Source organism: Octopus sinensis, linkage group LG10 (genome assembly GCF_006345805.1).
Source record: "Octopus sinensis linkage group LG10, ASM634580v1, whole genome shotgun sequence".
Taxonomy (NCBI): domain Eukaryota; kingdom Metazoa; phylum Mollusca; class Cephalopoda; order Octopoda; family Octopodidae; genus Octopus; species Octopus sinensis.
The window spans coordinates 48,766,953-48,784,427 of record NC_043006.1 but is presented as its reverse complement, the minus strand read 5'-3'; the positions used below and the strand labels follow the sequence as shown (position 1 = coordinate 48,784,427).

At 37.2% G+C, this 17,475-nt stretch overlaps 1 protein-coding gene across 26 annotated transcripts in view; it reads right to left on the bottom strand.

Moving 5' to 3' along the window:
- The window catches only part of LOC115216496 (neogenin-like), a 318,473-nt gene that overhangs the window by 62,684 nt on the left and 238,314 nt on the right, over nt 1–17,475 (bottom strand). For 25 of the 26 annotated variants that reach the window (XR_005000967.1, XR_005000970.1, XR_003882082.2 and 22 more), the window contains 4 exons: nt 14,980–15,099; nt 6,050–6,209; nt 2,767–3,005; nt 955–1,065 (listed from right to left, as the gene is read on the bottom strand). Coding sequence is in view for 20 of the 26 variants with exons in the window: in XM_036506615.1 (XP_036362508.1) it covers nt 955–1,065; nt 2,767–3,005; nt 6,050–6,209; nt 14,980–15,099 (630 nt within the window). In the remaining 6 variants the exon portion in view is untranslated. The remainder of the gene's footprint in view (nt 1–954; nt 1,066–2,766; nt 3,006–6,049; nt 6,210–14,979; nt 15,100–17,475) is intronic. The other variant, XM_036506622.1, reaches the window with a different exon arrangement.

Genomic DNA, 17,475 nt, shown 5'->3' with positions numbered 1-17,475 from the left:
GGGCATTGTGAAATGAAGGGTTTCCTGGTCCAGGAACTGAAACCACAGTCTTATGATCATGAGTCTAACACCGTAGACCATGGTTCCGTAATACAAAATTCCTGTAAAAGTGATCTAACTTAATCTTCCATCAAAATTTCATGATAAATTCTGTTCCAAACCCCAGTTTAATAATGACATAGTTATTCTAACAGGAATATAATAGCAAAAGGGTTAAATTATTTTATATTCAGCAAGTTTCTGTCTACCAAATCCACTCACAAGGCTTTGGTTGGCCTGAAGCTATAGTAGAAGACACTTGCCTAGAGTGCTACACAATGGGACTGAACCCTGAACCATGTGGTTGGTAAGCAAGCTACTTAACACACAGTTGTGGTGAAAGAGTCAGCAGAAGTTTGCCATTACCTTCTGCCGGAGCCGCGTGGAGCTTAGGTGTTTCGCTCATAAAAACGCACATCGCCCGGTCTGAGATTCAAACCCGTGATCCCTCGACCGCGAGTCCGCTGCTCTAACCACTAAGCCATGTGCCTCCACAAGTAGACTTATGATCAAAGGTATTCCAGCTGTAACCATCCTGTTTTTGGAAGGGTAATCTAGGAATGCAGAATTTTAAATGTTCATTTTGCATCATGGCACTATATGATCAGAGGAAAATATGGCTGCTGTTTTGAGCAGGTTGCATCACTGCAAAATAGAGGCTCCCCTCACAGACATAAACTGTGCCCACTCTGAAATCTGTTTACCATTAAGAGAACTGGATGAACAGAGTACAATGTCAACAAATAACCAGTTGAACAACCAACCAGTTGTATTGTAGTTCAGTACATGACTGAATCAGTCATCTTGATTTTTATATTTAGGAATCATCTATAATTGCATACCATTTAATATTGATTCTGATGGATATTCTATACTACGAATCAATTAATAAAGGAAAAGCAAAATTTCACTTACGATCTCGAGACATTGGTTGTGTTGGGTCCACAGAAATCATAATAGGTTTTGGACGGATGATGCTACGAGGATACCTTTCATCAGGAGCTGGTGATAGATAACTCGGGTCTCCTGCAAAAGGAACAAAAATTAAATGAAACACTTACATATCATGACCGCATAGGGGAGAAAAAGGGTGAGAAATAAATATCATTTACTACCAGGGTACATCATTGTGTGGAGGCATATGGCTTAATGGTTAGGGTGTTGGACTCATGATAGTTAGATTGTGGTTTCGATTCCTGGACTGGGCAATGCAATGTATATTTGAGCAAAACACTTCATTACATGCTGCTCCAGTTCACTCAGCTGGTAAAAATAAGCAATCTCGCAACAGTCTGGCTACCCATCCAGGGGCAAAATATATATATCCTCCACAGAACTGGCCCTATGAATCTACTTGACTCAGGAAGGATTTTTATCCTGGGAAGAATGTTTTTACATCATTATCATAATGTTACCATTCATTTTCCCAATAGTTGAAGCATATTTTCTATGACTGGATGCCCTTTGTATCATCAATCCACACCTGTTTCTAAGTAAGGTAATATTTCCCCACGAACAGACATGTTTTCACAGAGGATTGGAAGGGAAGGACACTGCTTGCATGATGGTAACATTCACTTACAACCTTCATATGATGTCAAAACAAGGAGAAAGTAACACACACAACAAGCTTCTTTCAATTTCCATCAATCAAATTCACTCCCAAGGCTTTGGTTATCCAGGGGGCAACAATAGAAGGCACTTGCCCAAGGTGCCACATAATGGGACTACAGTGATTCCTTGCTACTTCACGGTTCAACTATTGTGGATTCACGGCTTCGCGGATTTTAATATATATATATATATATAATATATATATATATTATATATATATATATATATATATATATATATATGAATGCCTAAAATTTTTCATTAAATCCATTAAAATATTATTTCCTAGTCTAGGAACAACAAAACAAGCGTAAAATAGCAAAAAAGCATATACAGGGGTATTTGAACTTAAGACGGGCTGTGATTGGTGCAATGGAGAGAGACGGCGAATCATAGCTTTCTATTTTGTAATCTGGTCAGTGTAACAGTAATAATCTTTTATTTTTTTAAATCTAAAGTGTTATTGCTTAACAGTTGTCCTTGTTACTAATAGACTACTGTAATGGGTGGGTTTCAAAAGTCCAAATACAAGTTAAATAAATACTGTAAATATGGTGTCCCTACTTCGCGGAAATTCAGTTATCGTGGCTGGTCTCAGAACCAATCTACTGCAATAAACAAGGGATCACTGTAAACCTGGAATCATGTGGTTGGGAAGCATATTTCTTACCACACAGCCATGCCAGGAGCAATTTGCATATTCATACACTTTACACGTTACTATTAATCACTCAAATATCAACTAGGGTCAGTATCTATTTTCATCTAGGCCAATCAGGTAAACTAATGTGCCTCACATGTAGAGGTGCATGGTGTAGTCATTAATGCATTAGACCCATTATCATAAAATTGTGTTTCAATCCTTGTACTGGGCAATTTGTTGTTCTTGAGCAAAACACTTCATTTCATGTTGCTCCAGTCCACTCAGCTAGTAAAAATTAGTAATGCTACAATGGACTGGCACCCCATCCAGGGAGGAATATATATGGCAAGGAAACCAGGTAATTGGCCCTCGCTCCTTACAGAGTAATGTGGAAGAACCGATGCGTCTTATAAGCAGCTGAGCATATTTGCCACCACATCACATTGGCAAACAAATATTTGGTAACTTACCCACTAATGAATTTCTGCGTTTCTCCATATCCATCAAGGATGAATCTTCACATTTGGAGCTCTCCCCACATCTCTGAGAGGGAGCTGGAGTAGGTGCGGATGATTCTCTGTTTTCTGACTTATCCAAGTTCTTCATTTCCATTTGATCATGATGGATCCAGAGGTCTGGTGGCTTTACATCTTTTGTAGTAGGTGCTTTTGGCGTCTTGCCTTTAGCAGGAGATGCGTAAGTCCCAGAACTATGAAAAATAGAAAGAAATATTTCATTAGCTGTCGCATAACAAATTAAAAATATACCATATTTGTTGACATATGACACATATTTACTCTCCCACCACAAAAAAGAAACAACAAAAAGGACCCCCCCCCTCCGGTCCTATATGCAAAATTAAGCCTCTCTTACATTTTGGATTGGATTGTTTGTGTCCAGTCCATTGCAGGACGAAGGGCTTAGCATGTTTTCTCCACTTACATTTTAACCCTTTCGATACCAACCTGGTTGAAACCGTCTCTGGCTCTGTAGCACAAATGTCTTGTTTTCATAAGTTTTGAATTAAAATCTTCCACCAAATCTTAGTCACAATTTATGTTCCTAGTACTAGCTTAATGATAACTAAGTTATTTCAATTGAAAGAAGCAGGGCATCTCAACAGAAATATCATAAAGAAAGGATCAAAATATACAGAGAAACAATTCTTAACCCTTTTGATACTAACTTGGCTGAAACCGCCTCTGGCTCTGTAGCACAAATGTCTTGTTTTCATAAGTTTTGAATTAAAATTTTCCACCAAATCTTAGTCACAATTTATGTTCCTAACACTGGCTTAATGATAACTTTGGGTGTATCAAATATGTCCGTGTGTCTTTTATGCCACTGAATATGGTAAATAATCATAATCTTTATTTTTAACATCCCATTTTCCGTGGGTCAGATGGAGTTTATTGAGGTAGATTTTTCTACAGCTGTATGACCTTCTCATTGCCAACCCTCACCTGTTTCCAATCAAGGTAATATTTCTACATGGCCAGGTATGTTTTTACAGAATATTGGAAATGAATGACAATGACACACACTTTACACATCACATGACACAAACACAGACAATGGGTTTCTTTCAGTTTCCGTCTACCAAATCTACTCAACAAGGCTTTGGTTGGCCTGGGACTATAATACAAGACACTTGTTGCCCAAGGTGTCCTGCAGTGGGATTGAACCTGAAGCCATGTGGTTGGAAAGCAAACTTCTCAACCACACAGTCACACTCTACATAAATAAAAAATGTATATCTAAAAAAACTCACTGCAGCAAGAATTCTTAAAAACACTCCTCACACACATCTACATTTTACCTATGTTACTGAAGGAAAGCCCATCATGTGTGTGTTTGTGTCTCCTTGCCTTAACATCATGTGATGTGTAAAATGTGTGTCATTGTCATACAAGCAGTATCGTTCTTTTCCAATATTCTGCAAAAACATACCTGGCCGTGGGGGAATTTTAGTTTCATTTTTGATTTCACAGTCTGCACACACACACACACATATATATATATATATATATATATATATATATACATATACACACACATACATATATATATGTAGCCAGAATATTGGATTATTATATATATTTTTATTTACATTTTTAGCGCTTTCTTCCATTATTGGATTTATCAAAAAAGTGGTTTGCAGTCCGTTTGCTTCACCATTTTATATAAAATTGAAACTGATGATGCTTTGGAGGGAGGGATGGAGGGAGAGAGAGAGAGGGGAGGGAGAGAGAGAGAGAGAGAGAGAGAGAGAGAGAGAGAGAGAGAGAGAGAGAGAGAGAGAGAGAGAGAGAGAGAGAGAGAGAGAGAGAGGGAGGGAGAGAGATGGCAAAGCAAACTTACTGTGAAACGCTTTTTTGGATAAATCCGATAACAGAAAAAAAAGCACTAAAAATGTAAATAAAACTACTATAATCATCCAACGTTCTGACTACCTTGCTATTTGCAATATATAATATCTGTACAGCCCTTCAAAAACTCTCTCTCTCTCTCTATATATATATATATATATATATATATGTAGCTACTTGAACTTTGGGTATATGTCTATTACCATCATCATCATCATTTAACGTCCGTTTTCCATGCTGGCATGAGTTGGACAGTTCGACTGGGGAGCCAGGAGACTGCACCAGCCTCCAGTCTGATCTGGTAGTATTTCTACAGCTGGATGCCCTTCCTAATGCCAACTACTCCGTGAGTGTAGTGGGTGCTTTTTATGTGCCACCGGCACAATTCCATTTGATTTTAATATATATATATATATAATACACACACATACATACATACATACACAATTTTATTAAACTGGCTCCAAAGAAATTTTGAAACCCTCTATCTTCTTTCAAGCATCTAATGGATTTAGAACCGCCAAACCTTTGAGAGTTTTGACATACACACACATACGTGTATACATACACACACATGGAACAGGCTTCTTTCAGTTTTTGTCTATCAAATCCACTTATGAGGATTTGGTCAGCCTGAAGTTATACTCTTTACTCTTTTACTTGTTTCAGTCATTTGACTGCGGCCATACTGGATCACCGCCTTTAGTTGAGCAAATTGACCCCGGGACTTATTCTTTGTAAGCCTAGTACTTATTCTATTGGTCTCTTTTGTGGAACTGCTAAGTTACGGGGATGTAAACACACCAGCATCGGTTGTCACGCAATGTTAGGGGGACAAACACAGACACACCAACACACACACACACATATATATATACATATACATGACGGGCTTCTTTCAGTTTCCGTCTACCAGATCCACTCACAAGGCTTTGGTCAGCCCAAGGCTATAGTAGAAAACACTTGCCCCAGGTGCCACGCAGTGGGACTGAACCCAGAACCATTGGGTTGGTAAGCAAGCTACTTACCACACAGCCACTGCTGTGCCTATAAATAAGATAAATGAAACAAATATCCTTTTCTACTTTAGGCACAAGGTCCGAAATTTTGAGGGAGGGGGCAAGTTGATTAGATCAACCCCAGTACACAAGTGGTACTTAATTTATTAACCCTGAAAGGTAGAAAGGCAAAGTCGACCTCGGCGGAATTTGAACACAGAACATAAAGAAAGAGGAAATACTGCTAAGCATTTCACCTGGCATGCTAACGTTTCTGCCAGCTCACTGCCTTCAAGTAGACTTGTTTAATGGAAACTAATCTGGGGGATAAGGAATGACGAACAAACAAACAACAATAATAATTAGGGAATGACACAACAACCAACCTCCGTTTGTTTCTGTATTCCTTCTTCTTGCAGATGACAATTGCAACAGCCACAACGGCAATGCAGAATGTTACCCCAATAACACAGGCAATAATAATAATCATAACATTGGTAGGAACAGAATCATCATTCTCATCTTCGTTTGGTTCTTTGTTAACACCTGTAAGGTAAATGGAAAGGTAGAAACAAAAGCAAAAACAAGCAAAAAAAAAAAAAAATCAATATACTAACAGCATCATCATTAACAACAACAGTAACAACAGTAGATTGTTAATTGATGGAGGTTTTGAGAATTAAGATTCCCAGTGTGGGTTAGAGGGTGAAAGGGGTGGACGGGGGAACAATAATTAAAGAAATATCAATACAGGACACAACGATATTTACTATTAATTAAACTACAAACGTAAATTAATCATGCAAGTGTAAAATTATAAATGCAGGTAATCAAATGTGCAGTAAATTGAATGAAAAAGAAATTACCAACAGATATTTGTGTAGTTACTTCAGTAATACAAAAAAAAAGAAACATAAAAAACAACAACATCAAATAAAAAAATTTAAATTAAAAACAAACAAAACAATAATAACAAATATGAATATACCGAAACAAAACAGAAAGCAATGTAGCATACAAAACAAACAAACGAACAAACAAAGAAAAAAAAAAACCCAAGAGAGAATGAAAAAAAACTTAGCAGGAACTAATTTCATGGTTTGTCTGAACAGAGATAATCGGTTAATATTTAACGCTACGATGACCCTCATGCATCAAACATGGGGGTGGTTGTGGTCGTAAACATTAAAAATAAGGTAAATAGATAAATGAAGATTTTTAGATATAAATAAAAGCTAAACTGAAATAAGCAAGAGAGCTGAAGGGCATAAACTTCAGAGCTTTATATACAAGTCTGAAGAAATGCACATGGTTTAGATTTTTAAAAAATGTATTATGAATTTATTTATATTTGTATTGCGTTTTTGGATTTGGTTTGCAAGATTCTTTATATGAGTTCGTGTGTTGAAGCATATTCTGTTGTGTCTGGGGAGAGTCATTTTCTTTTTGTGCCTTATAATTTAACACACTCACCGGTAAAATTTCCACTTCTTCCTTTTATTTTTTAAAATAAGAAATAATAAGAAATAAGGGGAAATTTTACCGGTGTGTTATCTTCAATTCTTCAATTACACTCGTTTCTATGCAACATGGGAGAGACATTTCATGAATATTGATATTGATACAAGTATATAAGGCACAAAAAAGAAAATATGACTCTCCCCAGATACAACAGAATATACTTGTATCAATATCAATATTCATGAAATGTCTCTCCCATGTTGCATAGAAACGAGTGTAATTGAAGAATTGAAGATAATACCATAAATTCCAGACTTTGATCTTATATTTTATGTATTCATGCTCAGTGACAAATCTATTTGACTTGGAATTTCAGCTTGTATTTGATATTTTCTTCTCTAAGATAAACCTTCTACAAATACACACTCTGATAGCTAGTATTCGCAGAAGAGCTTACTGAGGATCCTGTTTAAATTTTTTTCCCCATTTATCTGTTTATCTATCTGTATAATTTTTATTATCCACTGAATAAGGCTGTAATGATTTTTAGTTCAGAAACAAAGTCTCCAGGTTCAAATCTACTTTGGGATTATAATAAACACCTAGGAATAAGAAAGACAGAACATGAACTGGTTTGCAATAAGAAATAGAAAAGTAAGATAGCTATCAGACCATACTGAAGTATACAATAGCAATATAGATATGATGATGATGAAGATAATGATTGGTATTTGAATGGATGGTTTGTGTATTCAATTGTATCCAAAAATTTCTATATTTGTGTTGTACCGTTTATACCCATCATATATTTCTAAGAAAAAACAGAAAAAAATTCCCACCCAAAACATTTTTTGAAAGGTACAGTATATCCCTGATGTAGTATGTGGTGGCCAAATGTGTTGGCAATGGGAAGAGAATCTGTCAACAGAAACAGGACCGTGATGATTAATCATGGTGCCTGTAAACCTAACCTGAACTTTAGCATTGAAAATGGCCTTAAGTCATCAGCATTCTGATTATTTTGTCAAACTTATTTATTCAAATTTTCAAAAATTCATCATGTATTATCTTATAGGTCTGAGATTTCAAAGATGTGACTGTTTATCTTAATAATATTACAGGCTAGGTGTGAGAGGCCAGCTCCGGCCAGCTTAAAAGTGGATGGAATACTTAGGCCGGATATTGCCAGATTAAATGCTAAAGAGTTAAAGTGCTTGCTGTTGACTATACACATAACATTCTTATTCACTAAGCCAATAGTATATGTGTGAATTATATATCATTATTTTTGTTTGCTTTCCATGTTAGCATAGGCTGGACAGATTGTTAAAGTAAAAGATGATATTTGGAGCCATTGCCCTCCACTAGACAGGATGGAGGATCATGACACCTTTATGTTTCAGTTTTGTCATGTTTTCTATGGCTGGATACCCATCTTAGCACCGATTACTTTACAGTGTGTACAAACAGCATTTTATCACAACACCAACAGCAGGGATGTTGTTGTGTCCTTGATTAGGATCAAACCACCCTCTTGATCCTATACAGTCTCACTGTGTTTGCCAACTATGTGACAGATATGGTACTGGTATCAATAAAGTTGCTTTCTATTTTGTTAAGTCTAAAGAACCCCCGTTAGTCTAAGGTGGGTTCATTTGCTGAAGGCAATGTGATCAAGAGAGTAAATGGGTGATGGAGCAATGACAGGAGAAAAACCAGGATGTGTAGGTGAACTAAAAAAAAAACAAGAGTATGGAGGTAGAAATGGTGATTAGGGAAGAAGGGGGTAGAGGGGGTGGACAGTAGTGGAGATTTACAATGGTAACAGTAGTGGATGTCAATAACAAATGGTCAGGAGAGAGTGGGTGATGACTGGCAATACAGAAATGGTGAAGATATGTATTGGCACAAACAGACCTGATGCAGTCTTTTATATATATATATCTAAATAAGCCTTGTAATGGGCACAAACAAGAGAGTTGGAATGATAGAATAGGGGAGAAGGGCCAGAGCCATCCTGCATTTCAAAGGCAGTAAAAAGCATGGTGTACGGATGAGAACAGAGGCTGCAAGGTACAGTTAATCAAAGAGAAGCTGAATACCAAAGAGATGGGAGGGTCAGACAAGTCCGATGCTGACCTTTGTTACATGAACAGTATAGTATAGCAAACACTACCATGCTTAGTTGCACAGGCAGCATAACAGAATGACCAGAAGAAAGGGCTGAAAGAAATGAAAGGGTATCAAGAGGCACAGGAGATAGCAGATCCAGACTGAACAGGAACATAGTGAGCAAGAGACCTAAATATAGACATATTATACTTCCCAGTCTCCACAACCATTTTAATAATCCTTTCACTGTGCTTGCATAAGTGGGTGGATCTTCTTGCCCTCAAACATCAAGATCTTTTTTCATCTCCTCCATTAGGTTCAGCATCCTCAGATTAGTCTTCACCACTTCATCCCATGTCTTCTAGGATCTCCCTCTTCTGCAGGTTCGTCCACCATGAATGGCTTGCATTTCTTTACACAACTGTCATCTTCAACGTGCATCATATGCCCTTACAAATGCAGTATTCTATTGTACATCTGCTTCATCTTACATCCAATGCTACTCCAGCTAATGTGTACTCCGTTGTTTATGCATACAAACATTAAACATCCAGGAAACCATGCCTGCTTCATATCTTTCTAGCCTTTGGAAATTCTTCGCATTCAGAGCCCATGTCTCACAACCGTGTAGCATCATATATTCAACTGTCACTCTAAGAGAGAAGCCCTTCGTTACCAGCAGCGGTAATAGCTCTCTGAACTTCATTTAGCCCATTCTTCCTTGGGTTGCTCTATTTTTGGAACAACTACCTTTACCAGCAGCGGTAATAGCTCTCTGAACTTTATTTAGCCCAGTCTTCCTTGGGTTGCTCTACTTTTGGAACACCTAACTCCACTGCTAATTATGTCAGCCACGTAACAGAAGCTGTCACGGCATTTGAGATAATCTATTTCGTATGTGTTATTAGTGCTTATTGTCCATGTATATCTGCTGCATATGAAATCTACCTTCTCTTTAGCTTGCCTATGGTACCTCTGTACCTCTTAAGCACGCATAGTTTGCACAGGGTAGACCATATGAAATTTCTAACCTTCCTCTTTTCTGCATACTAAGCAAGGCCAGTTCTTTGATAGGAATGTCCTTCAGGTATATAAAAATATAACCTCTCCATTACTCATTGTGTTTTTTTCCTGATTTACAGGCAATTAATTGATTATATATACATATAGCATTGGTTCAGAATTACTGACCTATTTATGTACTAAAATCATTATTACATATTACAATGAAAATCGAAATCAAAATCAAATTTGATGGAACACGAAGAGCACCATCTAAGTGTGATCATTGCCAGAGCATCAAACTGGCTTCCATGCTGGTGACACGTAAAAAGCACCATTCGAGTGTGATTGTTACCAGCGTCACCATACTGGTACGTAAAAAAACATTCGAACGAGTGCTGCTGGACTGGCTCCTGTGCAGGTGGCATGTAAGAAACACCACTTGAGCGTGGCCGTTGCCAGTACTGCCTGACTGGCCCTTGTGCCAGTGGCACATAAAAGCACCTACTACACTCGCAGAGTGGTTGGTGTTAGGAAGAGCATCCAGCTGTAGAAACTCTGCCAAATCAGATTGGAGCCTGCCGAAGCCATCTGGTTTTCCAGTCCTCAGTCAAATCGTCCAGCCCATGCTAGCATGGAAAGCGGATGTTAAATGATGACGATGCTGATGACAATCAAACATCAAACACCATCTTCTGCACAGTTTCTGTTAATCAATCAAATTTCACCCACAAAGCATTTGTCAATCTAAGGTTACAAAAGACACTTGTCCTCGGCACCACATAGTGGTACTGAACCTGGAATCAGGTGGTTGCAAAGCAGACTTCTTAACACCTATCTCACAAGCAGTGTGTCCATCTTAGCCAGAGCATCTGAATCATGACAAGGTATCCTCTATGAGTGGCTGTGTAAGACTAATGTACTCGGGGAAGGACAGAGAGCTTGGTCCCAACTGCTAGTGGTCATTTTATTTAACTCTCAATGAAATCATGCCACTGTTCATGTCTCACTCACGATTCAAATGATAAAGTTTGAGTTTAATGAAATGCTTTTACATGAAAAAAAAAAAAAAAAAAAGAAGCCCACCCCCCCCCCAGAAATCAGAAAATAACAAGAATAGCAAATAACAAGAACTATAACCACACAGTGAAACAAGAAACAAGAGGCACGCGCGCGCGCATGTGTATACATGTGGTTGTGTTTGCATATATATATATATATATATATATATATATACACACACACACAAATATACATGTTTATGTATATATATCCAGGAGTAATCTGGGTTATTTGCATCAGTGTGGCAATTAATATTCAAGTGAGACATGAGCAAAAAAAAAAACCAAAAAACAAAAACCAAATCAGAACAATAATAAACAAAGCACAAAGTCAAAGTATTTAATACTTCGGGAGGAAAGAAAGGGAGAAGGTGACCAAATAAATATGGTACATCTTTGAATCAACTTGATTTCTTTTCTTTCCTCACATTTTACATTTTACTGTATTTTTCTTTCCTTGTTTCTGTCATAACGAAGGACCATTGTCCAAAATATTAATCAATTGTTCTTTAATTTTTTTCTTCTCTTCAATTAATACACTGACTTTGTACTCAGATGCTTTTGCTCATGTCTCATTAAAGCTATTAATTAATTAGACACAGTAACTAAAACAGTGCCTCCACTAGACTAGGTTGGTGAGAAGGATTGCTCAGAAACCCCAGCATATGTTCAATGAATGCCTAGCAAAAACTCGTCAGGGACAGGTGTGAGGGGTATGAGCTATTGCTGCATTCACCATCTGTCAGAATATTCTCCAGGTCTTGCTGGGCGATCAGTTGTGTAGATCCCAGTCAACCTCCACCTCCATGAAATACCTCTTCTTATTTTTTATCACCCACAAGGAGCTAAACATAGAGGGGACCAACAAGGACAAACCAAGGGACTAAGCCGATTACATCAACCCCAGTGCGTAACTGGTACTTAATTTATCGACCCCGAAAAGATGAAAGGCAAAGTTGACCTCAGCGGAATTTGAACTCATAACGTAAAGACAGATGAAATACTGCTGAGCATTTCATCCAGCGTGTTAACATTTCTGCCAGCTCGCCACCTTCATGAAATACCTCTTCATCTACAGTGACCATGTGGCATGTGGTTGACCAGCATGAGCCACCAACCCAGCCAGATCCTCAGTGAAGAGAACATGGCAAGCAGGGTCTAACTTGGAAAATTGAGCAACGTGGCCAAACATTATGAGTTGATGCTCTTGAATTTTAATAGCAACAGAATGCATCCCAGTTTCTGAGTAGAGTTGTTGGTTGGATACGAAATCCAACCAATGTTAACCCACAATTCTGTGAAATGTCTGTTACCAAAGGACTTCAGTATTTCAGCAGTGTAAAGGACCTGGAAATTCTAAGCTGGTTTCCACCATGTTCTAACACTACTTGGAGTGTGGCACCCTACAAATTTTGTAAAGGAAACATCTCTAGGAGAAGATTGCTCTGTTATGAAATCTGTTGACACTTTTGAAACAAATATCTTGCTTCTCAGCCTCTTGGCTTTGATAACAAGTGTCGCTACAATATAATGGAAGCTGCTCTCAATTTCACATGAATGTTGTTGCTGGTAATAGATTTTCAAATTATAAGCAGTCATACTCTTACACACACACAACCACATTATACCTTTGCTCAGGCATAGTGATATTAATAACCAGTATTAATAATTCAGCACATGCACTCAGCTCTGAATGCACTGCTTCTTACAGCAGAAACAGCTGTAAGCCAATGAAGGTGATTATGTAATTCCTGTTCCTTTATTGTTCAAGAGATTATATTATATTCTAGACACACACCACATACACCTTATTCATAAAATAGATCAAAAGGTTACATACAAAAGCCAAATAATCCTAACTGATAATGTCTGATAATGGCTGGTGTTGTTCAACCCCAGACCAGACATATGATCAAAAACATTTCATAAGTGACCATCCCATCTTTTTAGGAGAAACTAGCACACAAGACTAGTTACCCCTAAAAGTAAGGTGCAACTTGAGGGCAATTTAGTTGCTATTTCTTGCAGGCTGAGCAGCTATAGGAATGTTCCTACAGTAATAGTGGTTTATTTGTATTGTTAAATCTTTATAGTTTTAAGCATCTTTTTTTTTTAACAATAATGTAGGATTACAGGATTATAGAGATAGAAGGAACTCAACATTCCTTAAAGAGAAGAAAATATACAAAATTGTTCCATTCATGCTTTGCTACTAACTATGAGCAAAGTAAATGAAACAATCTCCAGTAGAAGTAACAGATTTAGTTCAAAATAAAACTGACCGCTGAAGCATTTAAACTGACCCTCTAGCATTTAAACTGGCCAGATCTGGCCAAAATATTCTACCCGTTTTTAGTTCAAACTGGCCAGATCTAATCTTTCACACCAACCTTACAGTTTCATTCCAAATCTAAACAAATCACATCAGTGAAATCTCAAAGCTATGAGATAATGTGTGATTAATTTAGAAAGATGTGAATATATAAAAATTACATTTGAACGAGTTATCTGAATGTTAAAAGGTTCAATAAACTGGTAGCTTTATTTTTTTGCCTGGAAAAGCATGCCCCTCCCCGCAGCTCATGAGGAGATGATGTGGATAATATAAAGGTTGGGCACGAAAGTACTCGGACTGGATTTATAGTAAGCAGGAGATGAGTAAAGGTTATTGGAGTAGAAGACTTCAGAGGACACTGATATTTAAATCATTCCATTGTGGAAGAATAAAGCTGTTGTCACTTGGACACAGGTCAATACTTGATGAAGTAGCGTTTGAACAATAAACAAGTGATTGATAAACGGAAACCCTCTCCAAATTATGATGATGGCATCTTTAAACAATGCAACACTCTACTCTCAGATATGTTAGATTCTGTGAAGAATTGTTTCAAAAAATGTCATGCAGAAAAATATTCTATAAAGTTATGAGTTTGTGTGTGCGAGAGAAAGAAAGAAAGAGAGAGAGAGAGAGAGAGAGAGAGAGAGAGAGAGAGAGAGAGAAGAATAAAAAAAAACAATTATTTCATTTTTATTGCTATTTATTCATTTATTATTTATTTATTTATCTTTTTATTTATTTATCATATATGTGTATATTTTTTGGTTTTTATGAGATTTCTGAAAATGCTATTATTGTGAAATAAACTATGGAATCGTTCAATCGTTCTGCTCTTCTTCAAAAGGTTAACACCACCCCATTGATAGAACAATCCATGAATATAGCCTTAAGCAGCCAACCACTGTTATGTATACATTGCTTAGTTTTTACAGCAGACAAGTAGATACATAATTGATGTGACATTTAAAAAACAAGTTTCAACTCAGTTGACTAATTGTTTAGTGTATTTGTTTGTTTATTTATCTATTTATTTAATTAGCATTTCTAGCTATGCAAAATAAATCAATATAAAAAAGCTCAAAATGTGATTTAAATTCAAGAAAGCAAAAAAAAAATGTTAGATTATTTAGTGTGTATATATATATATATATGTGTATTTTAAAAATTTTAAATCAACACCATGCATCTTGAATTAGTTTAAAATTTTAAAGTTCAGTGGGAGGGAAAAATAGCTAAATTTTAGAAATAATTATTGTTTAAAGAAATATATTTAAGACAAATACAATTATATTTTTTATCATATTTTTTGCAATATTTTGCTTGTCTTGAAACCACTGCTTACCTCTTGGCTCATTTGGGTCGGGAGGTAAAAAACTGCGGCCTGGTTTATACTTGAAGTCAAATTGCTGAATATCAGGAGGCAAGTCTGGGACTTGTACCAAACCCCCACCAGTACCATCAGCTACCCAAACGGAAAAAAGACAACAGATACAATGCAATTATACAAAAGACAGACAGACAGGCATTCAAAAGAAGGGAAATGGCAGCACCAAGGAATTAAAAAAAAAGGGGGGTGTAGAAGTTTTAGGTAGATTGAAGGGGATCCAGGTAGGTGATGTGCAAAGAATAGACAGGAAAAGACAAATAAGTATGTGGAACCTCACACAGGCAATAAGCTAAAGAAAGAGAAAAAAAAAATTTTTTTTTTTTTTGAATGGGTAAAATTTCAAAAGATTGATTCAACAAGTTGGAATAATTTTAGGAATTTTAGAAATGACTCCAGTTCAAGTGTAAGTGTAAGTGTAGAACTGGTTTTGCTGATATATGAACAGATAGAGTTGATATTGAACCAGTTGTGTACTGCAGTTGATCTAATCAACTGGCCCCCTCCCCCAAAATTTCGGGCCTTGTGCTCAGAGTAGAACAAATCATTTAGCATAGTAATGCCAAGTTCAAGTTTTTTTTTTATGGGTTTCAGGTATGTCAGTGCGTGAACAAAGAGTAACCCTGTTTAACCCAATTTCTTATTTCTTTATTGCCCACAAGGGGCTAAACATAGCGGGGACAAACAAGGACAGTCAAAGGATCGAGTCGATTACATCAACCCCAGTATGCAACTGGTACTTAATTTTTCGACCTTGAAAGGATGAAAGACAAAGTCAACCTTGGCAGAATTTGAACTCAGAATGTAAAGACAGACTAAATACCTATTTCTTTACTACCCACAAGGGGCTAAACACAGAGAGGACAAACAAGGACAGACAAACGGATTAAGTCGATTATATCGACCCCAGTGCGTAACTGGTACTTATTTAATCGAGCCCGAAAGGATGAAAGGCAAAGTCGACCTCGGCGGAATTTGAACTCAGAACGTAACGGCAGACAAAATACCGCTAAGCGTCTCGCCTGGCACTAAATACCGTTAAGCATTTTACCCGGTGTGCTAATGTTTCTACCAGCTCGCCGCCTTAAAACCCAATTTAACCCAATTTCTGTCATCACTTTGCAAAAGACAACCTGGTTAAGATGACTTGAGAAGATGACCAAATTTCTACTGAATGAGCTTCTGAGTTAACATTGAAAAATGCTGAGCTCCAGCTGAGCATTATAAAATCTTTAGAAGCTTATACCTTTCTTCAATTGCACAATTGTGAGTAAGAAGTAATAAAGTGCCAGCAGAACTTTGTTGATAGACTGTGGGATTTTGTGTAAATGTTTACATTTCAGCATCAGATAGAGAAATGATTGAAGCCTAGGTTCTCTAGTTAAGGAACAGTGCTGGTGTTAAAGCATTTGATGCATTAAAGGCTTATCCAATCTCACAGGCGAATGCATATATTAGATAGTAAAGATGAAATGAGTCGAAATCTTAGACTAATATATCGATTAATGAAACTCCTATATTAGATATTTGAGCCAAATTGATTTATAATTGCTGAAGCTGATATTTTCTTGTTCAAATGAAAGGAATTCATGTAAATATTAGTCTCCTAGTTTCAGTAGCATTAAGTGGAAGAGAAAACAAATCCCAGGGAGAGAATGTAGTCTACAGCATAAGAAATTTTATTTACAAGAGAAAGTGAATTCAGCACTGTTGTGATCCAATGAATTACTTGTCAGTCACAAAGCTGCTACTGATAATAACAGAAGTAGGTTTTAATATCAATGATATGATACTTTAGAGCTATTTGGATTTAGCTATTTCTAGTTATGTATTTTTGCAATGGGCACATGTCATTAACAAGATATAAATAGGCATAGGAGTGGCTGTGTGTTAAGTAGCTTGCTTACCAACCACATGGTTCTGGGTTTAGTCCCACTGCATGGCACCTTGGGCAAATGTCTTCTACTATAGCCTCGGGCCAACCAAAGCCTTGTGAGTGGATTTGGCAGACGGAAACTGAAAGAAGCCCGTCGTATAGACATATATATATATATGTGTGTGTGTGTCTGTGTTTGTCCCTCCAACATCGCTTGACAACGATGCTGGTGTGTTTACATCCCCGTAACTTAGTGGGTCAGCAAAAGAGACCAATAGAATAAGTACTAGGCTTACAAAGAATAAGTCCTGGGGTCGAATTGCTTGACTAAAGGCGGTGCTCCAGCATGGCCACAATCAAATGACTCTTTTGCCGAACTGCTAAGTTATGTAGATGTAAACATACCAACATCGGTCGTCAAGCGATGGTGGGGAAACAAACCGACACATGCACATATACCTATGACGGGCTTCTTTCAGATTTTGTCTACCAAATCCACTTGGAAGGCTTTGGTGTGAGCTTGAGGCTATAGTAGAAGACACTTGCCCAAGGTGCCATGCAGTGGAACTGAACCCGGA